Here is an 8,961-nt window from a genome sequence, read left to right as displayed (position 1 = left end):
GAGGGACCTGCTGCAGGCAGCGGGCCCGGAAGTGCCCACGCCTGCCCCGGCCAGGGCTGGGTGCTCCACTCGCTCAGATCCTGGACCCTGAGTCCCGGGCCCTCCTCGCCGCTGGTTTGTAATGGAATCTCTACGCTCCTACTCTCCCTGGAGACCGTGCTTCTCCTCCATGCGTGCGATCCCCGCCCTCCACATGACTATTGTGCGATTTGTGAGCGCCGCGTGAGCGGGGTCGGTAACTTGTTGGGGTTTTTTCCAACCATCATGGCCTTATCTGTTCCGGTTTTCTCAGTGTTTTCAACCTGTGAGATAGATGTTTATGGCAAAAAGCGAAAAAAAGAAAAAACACACCTGATCTATTGTATAAAAATCACTATTTTGTGTGCTCCGTGTGCTCCAGCTTTTGGGGTGGCTTGCCGACTCCCCCTCCTTACCCCTCGGGGCCTCCCTTCTCCTGGTGGTGGAAGTGTCCACGCGTGTGGTAGTCTAGTGTGCCGAGCTGTTTTCTACCTTTTTGTAGTCTTTCTTAAAACACAATAAATTCCGCTGTGATATTTGCCTACTGCTGACTTGCCGGGCCTTGGTGGGAACCTTGGGGCTGGGGGCTCCAGCTGGGCCCCGAGCACCAGAGTGGCAGGCAGTAAAGGGAACTCGGTGAGGTTCAGAAATAAAACATTTATTATGTGAAGAGGAACAACAGGGCCGGGAAGGGGAGGTGTGATGGCCACGAGGTTCACCACCTCAGGTCGGGGGAGAGGCTGGGGGTGGACAGGGCAGGGGTATGGGATCCATCTGGCCTCCCTGGGGTGGGGGTAGGGGGGCAACGTCCACACCTGTAGCCGAGAAAAGGGGCAAACTCGTGAGGAACGAGGGCCCACGCCCAGCTTAGGGTGAAGGCGGGCGCTCAAGGCTGGTGGGGCAGGGGGCTCCCTCCCTCTGCCCCTTTCCAACTTAAATAGGCATAAATAAGAAGCGTCCAGACTCTCAGGCCACCAGGGGCTGCCCCGCCCAGCCCCCTTCCCGCAGCCTAACACTAGTGCCGGTCATCGGTCGGTCGGCAGAGGCTGCCGGGAAGGCGGCCAGCTCCCAGGCCGCGGAGGTAGTTGGAGTCAGTGTCCAGGGCGGCCGGGCCCTCACAGCACAATCCACGTGTATCGCTCACTGTCTGCCAGAACCTTCAGTGAGCACCCTGCAGGGAAGGGTGGGGACAAAGCCTTGGAACCTTGGCCTGCCCAGGCTGTAGGAGAGGCCTCTTTCCCTGACTTGATATGGGCCCAAAAGGTTCTGGAAGGCAGGCACCCTGCAAAGTTATGTCTGCCTCCTGCCTGCAGCCTTTCAATAAAATGTCTGTTGAATGACTGAATGACTGGCCGGGGGCCCCCAGGTGCCACACCTGAGCTGGCCCCCTGGCCTTGGCCTGGGCTGCCCTCCCCTCACCCAATGCCACGGTGTCCACTAGCTCAGCCAATGTGCTCCTCCATTCAGCAACACTTAGGGATTAGTGCGTGCTCTGGGCCTGGCCCGGCCCCAGGATAAGGACCTCAGTCCTGGACTGTCGTCAGGTCACGGGGCCCACCTTTGTGCAGCGCCTCGTTGGTCATCCTGTTGACATAACGGCCGCTGCTCTCAGGCACCAGCCACTTCATGACCATGTCCACGCAGCTCTTGCGGTATGAGCTCCAGACGCTGCCGCTGAGGGAGAGGGGGTGAGCAGTTCTCCTCACCCTGGCCCAACCCACCCCCAGCCCTGGCCCCCGGCCCTGCCTCACCTGGTCTGCCCTTTGACCTCAGTGAGGTCGCCCACGCTGACTGTCACAAAGATGCCCGTGTTGAGGTCCCATGCCACCTTGAGGCTGGTGTGATAGGTCTTTGGTCTACAGCGGGGAGGGATGGTGAGCAGAGGAGAAAGGGAGTGGGACCACAGGGTCCCTGAGCTTGAACCCAGGCTACCCAGAGGGGCCTATATCTTTGAAGCAGTAATGGAGCGGCCAGTCCGAGTTTTGGTGGGCAGGGGGAGTCTTCTCACATCCCCCCTTCCCCCCACTGAGAGGTCTTGAGTGCAGGACCCCGCCGGGCAAGGGTGAGGGTGGGGTCCCTGCCCACTCACCGGAGCTGGCCCTCCTCGGTGGGGGACGGGAATGCCAGGAGCAGCAGGCCAATGTTAATGAGGACCTGGTTGGTTTCTGGGCAGACCTGGGGGGCGGGGTGTGGATGGTGACACGTACTGAGAATGCTGCCCAGAGCTGGGAGGCCCTGGGCCTGCCCTGCCCGACACCTGGGCCCACCTCCAGGATGACAATATCGTAGTCGCTGAAGGAACAGAACTGGTGACCCCAAGTGGCATCATGGCGGATGACCTCGTTGATGACATACTCGAAGTCCAGTGTGAGCTGCTCCACTGTCAGGTACTGACCCTGTGGACAGTGGGCAGAGGGGGAGGGGGAGGATTGCGCCAACTGCCATCCCAGCAGGTCCCCCGGGAGCTGCCCCTTGGCCTGCCCGCTGCCAGCACCAACCTGGACGGCAGCCTGCTCCCGCATGGGCCGTAGGTTGCGGCCGCGGAGATCAGTCACCACGAAGGGCAGGGAGATCTTGTCATCCTCCAACTCTGAGAGGGCAGGATGTGGGGGTAGGGATGGCGGTAGGAGGCCTAGAGGCCCCTCCAGGCCAGCCTCCCACGCCTGGGACCCCACCAGGTGGGCTCCCCGCTCACCATCCTCTGGCTCCGTCCCCTCACCGGACCCCAACACATAATACAGCTTGGTGTAGTTGACGTATCCAGGCTCGGAGGCGGGCACCTCTGCTGCAAGGGGGCTGTCCCGGGGCACCGCCTCCCCACCTGGGGCTAGGGGCTCAGAGGGCAGGCGGCAGCGGCTGCTAGAGGGCCCCGGGCAGGGGGGTGGCCGGACTTCCTCTGAGGTCCCACCCTTGGCCTCTTTGGCCCTGCGGAAGATGTCAGCCACAAACTCCTTGGCTTTGGCGATGGCAGGCGAGTGCTCGGGGGCCCCAGAGGGCCGGGCTGGGGCCGCTTCGGAGCAGGGGGCGGGGAGGACAGGGGGCATCTCTGGGCTCTGGGGCCCAGGGGGGCTGGGAGGGGCCGGGGGGTAGGTGGTGTGGTCGTACAGGATTTGGCAGAAGCTGCTATCACCTGGAACATAAAAATAAAGTGATGGATGTGGGAAGGGGGTCAACAGATGAGTTCAAGTCCAGAATGCTCTTCCGATCTCCCTCATTATGCTGGGGGGTTCTTAGAAATCCACCATGAGGAGACCCCTCTAGAAGATGTACATATTCTGAGATCAGTCTGAAACACCCAAAAGGGAAAAAGGACTTTTACACACACACACACACACACACACACACACACAATCATGTTCATTCAAACCTTACTCTTGAGCATCTGCTGTATGCCACACACTGAAGACTGAGGAGTGAACAAGACAGACAAAAATCCCTGCGCTTGGTAAGCTGACATGTCATCATCATACCAGATAAAAGCCACTTAAGTTTGACAGTTTACTACACAGCCCTCTGTCCTTCCCAACGCAAGCCAGACCAGCACAGGCACAGACTGCCCGAATCCCAGGCCTCTATGACTCCGTCTGACTGGGAGGCAGATCCCCCTCTGGGGAGTGTCAGTGTGGAGAACCCAGCGCATTCACGAGCAGCAGCATGGCCAGGCCCTGGGCTCTGCCTGCCCTGCTTCATTTGGGCCCCCCTCAAGCAACCCTTGGAGAGGGGAACTGTCCTCCCAGTTCAGACTCAGGACTGAGGCTCAGAGAAACTTGTCCAAGGTCACACTGAGAGATAATACAAGTCTGCCAACGAACTCCTGTCTGCCAGAGTGGTGGCACTTCTTCCGGAGGGGAGGGGGAGTGAGTAGAAAATGTTCAAGTCAAAACTCCCCCTCTGTGTGAGTACCCTCCTAGGGTGAGATGAGCGTTGAACACTGATGACAATGCCCCTCACGTGAGCTGTGTGCACACGGGCTGAATCCTGTCCCATGTGGTCCTTCCTGACGGGGCAGGGGGTGGCGGCCCCATCCAGGCCTGGCTTGTTGGGGGCTCACGGCTTGGCGAGAAGCAGGGCCTTGCCCATGCTGGCACAGGTGGCCAGGGCAGGGGTGGGAGCCCCCTGGGCAGGCCTGAGGACAAAGCACCCTGCCCCTTGCTGGCCTGTGGGCTTAGTTATATACATAGAATCCTCTTTTCATGTCCAATACCCTCCCACACCCCTAGGGACAACCATTTTAAATGTAGTTAGTGGTATTTTTTTTTTTTGGCTGCACCACGCAGCTTGCAGGATCTTAGTTCCCCGACCAGGGACTGAACCCAGGCCCTAAGTGAAAGCACAGAGTCCTAACCACTGGACTACCAGGGAATTCGCAGTGGGCATCTTTATTTGACTGCATTCTGGCAAAATTGGAACACGTCTTAAATTTAAATATAAGTGGTATCAGTATCAGGTGACAGATCTTCTTGTGCTTCTTCTGCACTTGAACATGTCTTTAAGGTACACTCTCCACAGATGTTCACGTTGGGGCTCTCCCTGCTGACCCAAGGGAAGTGCCCACCCTGTCCTACCTCCCCAAACCCCAGCGATGGACACCAGGCAGCCCCTGGCTCCTGCCACCAAACCTTCAGACATGTCTGGGTGCAGCGCTGCTGGGCCACAGGCACGTCTGTTGCCATGAGGCCCTGGGAGAGCGGGAGAGCCCCCAGGGCCCCACGCTGCCACCAGCCAGTGGCATTATCCAGCTTTTTAACATCTGCCACTCTGCTGGGGGACATCACCTGATTTTCACTGGCATTTCTGCGATCATCAAAGATGTAAGAAGGCCATCTGTCCACTAACCACTCCCTGAAATTTTTAATCAACGTTTCTCTTTTTGCGGAGAAGAACGCACTGCACTGTCCAGCATGGTAGCCACTGACCGCATGTGACTACTTGAACTTAACATGACTAAAACTAAATTGAACAACTCAGTTCCTTGGTCACATGAGCCACGGTCAAGTGGCTACTGGTGGCAGCTATAGCAGATACAGCAGATCTGGAACATCCCAGCCCTGTGGAAAGTTCTAGTGGACAGCGCTGGGGTGGGGAGTGGCTGGGTTTGGATGCCACGTTCCCACTTCCTGGCTGTGTGACCTTGGATGAGGGACTTCACCTCCCCAGGGCCCTGGTCTCCTCATCTGTGATGCAGGGTAGTGACAGCACCGAGCTCGCAGGGCCGCTTGGCCGAGTCATTAGGTCACAGGGCCCCGAGGCTGACAGCGCATGCGCAAAGGGCCTGTCCTCAGACCTGGGGGCCTACCTGCCGAGTGGACCGAGACGGCGCAGGCCACCAGGGAGTAGCTGGTGTTGAGCAGCACCACCTGGTCCTTCTTGAGCTGGAAGGCGGGCTGGAAAGTGGGGAAGGGGTAGACCACCTGGTACTTGGTGTGCAGCATGAAGCCATGCCGCAGGCACTGCGCGCTCGGGTCACCTGCAGCGACACAGGCCACGCGGGCTCAGCTGCGGCCCCAGGGCGGGGAAGCAGGCAGCCTGCGCCCCCGGCCCCGGCCCCTCACCTGGGTGGGCGCGGCTGGCGTCCCGGCAGGCGGCACAGCGCCCCGGCGGCGGCACGGCCACGGTGCTGATGTAGATGTCCCGGTGGTTCTCGTCGCTCATCACCATCATGTTCATGAGCATGCCGTTGGCTGAGCGAGTGCTGGGGGCCGGCACAGCCTCAGAGCCCGGCCCAGGCGCCCGCCCCCCCCACCCCTGACCACCCTCTCCCCGAGTCTCACTTGAAGCCGAAGACAATGACCTTGGAAGCGTCACTGGGCCACTCGCACACGGTCAGGTACAGGTCACTGTAGATCTCCTCATCCTGGAAGAGCCGGACCTGCCGGACCTGAGAGGCATGTTTGGGTCGGGGGTCCGAGCGGGCCCAAGGCCCACCCGAGGCTGCACCAGCCAGCAGTACCGGGCCAGGGAGCCCCAAACAGCCCCCACCAGCACCCCTCTGCCTTCCTGAGGACAGGCTGAGGAGACTCACAGGCATTTCCCCTCACAAGTGGGGGACACAGGGAGGCCGGGCCCAGGATAGGACACGGCCAAGGAGAGCCCTGCCCCAGCAGAGGGGGCTCAGCCAGACACATCGGTTCCAAGCCCAACCCACCCTGAAACCTGTTCTTCTCTCTGAGCTCATGTGTAAACTGGGGTTAGCGGCACTCACCTCCTGGGGTGGGGCGTTTGAGGAGTCGAGGTCAGGGCTAAAGTGGGTGTGGCAGCCTGCTCGGCCCTAACAAAGCTAATGGGCCCTCCTGGCTTGAGCCCTCAAACCATATGAAATTGCTACCATTGACCCATTTTCAACTCTAAAAATGGCCACTTCCTACACTCCGACCTAACACTTGGAGTCTCAGCAACGGCCCCACGAGTACGCTGTTCTCATTTGCGGACATGAAACCCGAGGCGCAGAGGGGTGCCGTGACCGGTGGGAGCCATGCTGTTGGAAGGGACGCCCAGCGTCAGGCCTGGCCCTACCAGCCTGAGCTTGCTGTGGACGTTGAACTCCCACCAGTACAGGTGGTAGATGTAGAAAGAGAAGTCGTCGTCCCCGCTGCTGCTGGTGTAGGAGAGAACATAACGGCCGCACTTGGAAAAGCCCAGGAAGATGTGTCTGTGTGGATGGGGGGAGGGGCAGAGTAACCAGGTCAGGGCCAGCCTGACGCCCCACCCAGCCACCCCCCTGCCTGGCCCCAGCCTCACCCTGCATAGAGAAAGTCTTCGTCCACAATGTTCTTGAGAGAGACGCAGACCCTGGGTGGCAGCTTCCGGAAGAGGCGAGGAGAGAGCTGCCCACTGATCTGAGGAAGGGGCAGCCAGGGCTCTTGAGGCACCACGTGGCGGAAACAGCCTGCAGTCCCCCAGTCCCCTCACCCAAGGCCGAGCAGCACCTTTGGGGTCCAGCCCAGCCATGCAGGCCTACTCCCTGCCAACCATAACGGTCCAGGGAGGTCCAAGCTCTGGAAGGTGCAAACGGCGTGAGCCTGATTCTCCACCAGGGACCCGAGCCATCCTCCCACCTCCATAGCCTCAAGGTTCCTCTTGCCTAAGCCCCCAACCTTTGAGGACTAGGACTGGCATCACCACCCCCAGTCACCCCTGGCCCACACTGGGCCACGGAGCTGCCTTCCTGAAGGCTGCCTCACTGCACAGTGAGCTGTGGGCATCGAGAACCGCTAAGGAGCCTGGAATGGGGGCTTGACCAACTACACTCACCTGTTCCCGACCCACTAGCCCATACAAGGGGCACACAGCCCCCTCGGGGGCCAGCTGAGGCAGACAGAAGGGTAAACCTGACCAGTGACCTTCCAACTCCTGCCCAATTCCCCCTTCCAACAGACTCCCTCATCCCCAAAACTTCACCAAGGACGGATTTGGGGGGCCAGGCAGGCACAAGTTGGGCACTGGGGGATCAGAGCACCTTGGACCTTGCTATCCAGTCTAATGGGGGAGATACAACCCAGCCCTCAAGGAGATCCCAGGATGGAACAGCCCTGTCAGCGAGGCCCAGGCTGCTGGGGAGACACAATCCCTGTCCAGGGAGCTTCCAAGCTAAGGGCGGAGCCACAGCCCAACCCAGGGAGCAGTCAAGCTGAGGGTGGAGACTGTCCCTGCCCCAGGAACTCCAGTCAAAAGGAGAAGCCACAGCCCTGCGCTCACAGAGTTCCCAGCCTAATGGACAAGGCACGCTGCTCCCAATCCATGGAGACACAGACCTGCCCCAGTTGCTGCTGACCTGACAGCAGACTGTCCGCCCTCCCAGAGCTCCCAAACTGATGGGGTAAAGAGCCCAGCACACTGAGAGTTTACAGTATCATGGGGAGACAGAGCCCTGCTCAGGTAGCTGAAGATCAGGCCTTCTCCAAGGAGCTCCCTCCCATTCAATGCGGGAGGCAGACGCAGCTACAGGAACTCCCAGCTCCCCTGTGGTCAGAGCTGGACAGAGAGAGGAACCCCAGGCGGAGCAATCCCAAAGCCGGTAGCAAGGGCTCTGCCAAGGGGGCGGTAAAGCTCCATAACGGAAGGGCCGTGGGAGCAGGGTTTTGAAAAATGAGTCTGACCCTGGATCGCCCCCTTCCTCCTTACTCCCCCAGCGGCCTCTAAGGCCCCCTCCATCCAAGCCCCCTTCACGGGGCCCCGCCCCCAGCCCCTCCATCCAAGCCCCATCCCCGGGACCCCGCCCCCAACCCCCTTCATCCAAGCTCCCGCAGCCGCCCCCCCAATCCAAGCCTTCTCCCCGGGGCCCCGCCCAGCCCCTTTCCTCCGAGCCCCCCTCCCCCGGGGCTCCGCCCCCAACCCCTCACCCCGCGAACGCCCTCCCTCCCTCCGCCTCCCTCGTCCCTCCTCCCCACCCTTCGACGCGCTCCTCCCAGACTCCAGGCCTCACCTTGACCCGCTCCAACTGCTTGAGGACGTGCTCCCGCCGCCGCCCCGTTGCCCGCTTCCCCCCGGCGCCCCCGGGGCCGCCGCCGCCGCTCCCGGCCCCGCTGTTCCGCTCCGATTTCGAGCTGGGCGCCATTTTCACCCCCTCCCTCCACTTCCGGAGCAACCGGCCTCTTAGCCCCACCCCCTCCGCCTCATCATTGGCCCTTTCTCGGCACTGCCGCCCGCGGGTTGGGTGAAAGCCCTCACTCAGGGCCTTTGCCCGCTACGCCTGTCCATCACAGCCACCTCGGCCCTTGATTGGTAGAGACGGTACAGTCCCCGCGGCCTGTCGCCGTATTCCCGCCTTCCCGCAAGGACGCCCCCGTCAGAGGCCCCATTTGCGCCCCTCGCCGAGATGACTTTGACTCAATAGGCAGAGGCGCCCATCAGTCCCCACGGCGTCACGCCCCCTTGTGGCTGGTGGGTTTCCATGGAGACCCAGGTGGTCCAGGCCTGTGGGCGGGGCGATGGGAGCCTGTGGTC

The 8,961-nt window shown here is 61.0% G+C and overlaps 1 protein-coding gene across 8 annotated transcripts; it reads right to left on the bottom strand.

Annotated features, from left to right (window-relative positions):
* Positions 1-660: 660 nt before the first annotated feature.
* Positions 661-8,576, bottom strand: DCAF15 (DDB1 and CUL4 associated factor 15). 8 transcript variants are annotated; one of them, XM_065874134.1, is made up of 13 exons: positions 8,441-8,576; positions 6,757-6,854; positions 6,532-6,667; positions 5,790-5,896; positions 5,571-5,710; positions 5,315-5,485; positions 2,714-3,148; positions 2,517-2,608; positions 2,286-2,414; positions 2,108-2,193; positions 1,770-1,874; positions 1,577-1,692; positions 661-1,189 (listed from the first exon to the last, which is right to left on the bottom strand). In XM_065874134.1, exons 1-13 carry the CDS (start codon positions 8,570-8,572, stop codon positions 1,134-1,136), a joined length of 1,803 nt encoding a protein of 600 aa, XP_065730206.1. In that variant the 5' UTR covers positions 8,573-8,576; the 3' UTR covers positions 661-1,133. The 8 variants fall into 8 exon arrangements, with proteins under 8 accessions (XP_065730206.1, XP_065730210.1, XP_065730209.1 ...); XM_065874138.1 differs by having other exon boundaries at positions 6,532-6,610; positions 8,441-8,572; XM_065874137.1 differs by having other exon boundaries at positions 6,757-6,818; positions 8,441-8,572.
* Positions 8,577-8,961: the final 385 nt, after the last annotated feature.

This window comes from Phocoena phocoena, chromosome 3, assembly GCF_963924675.1.
Source record: "Phocoena phocoena chromosome 3, mPhoPho1.1, whole genome shotgun sequence".
Classification (NCBI taxonomy): Eukaryota; Metazoa; Chordata; class Mammalia; order Artiodactyla; family Phocoenidae; genus Phocoena; species Phocoena phocoena.
The sequence above is the reverse complement of the archived record's forward strand: the minus strand, read 5'-3'. Positions and strand labels throughout refer to the sequence as shown.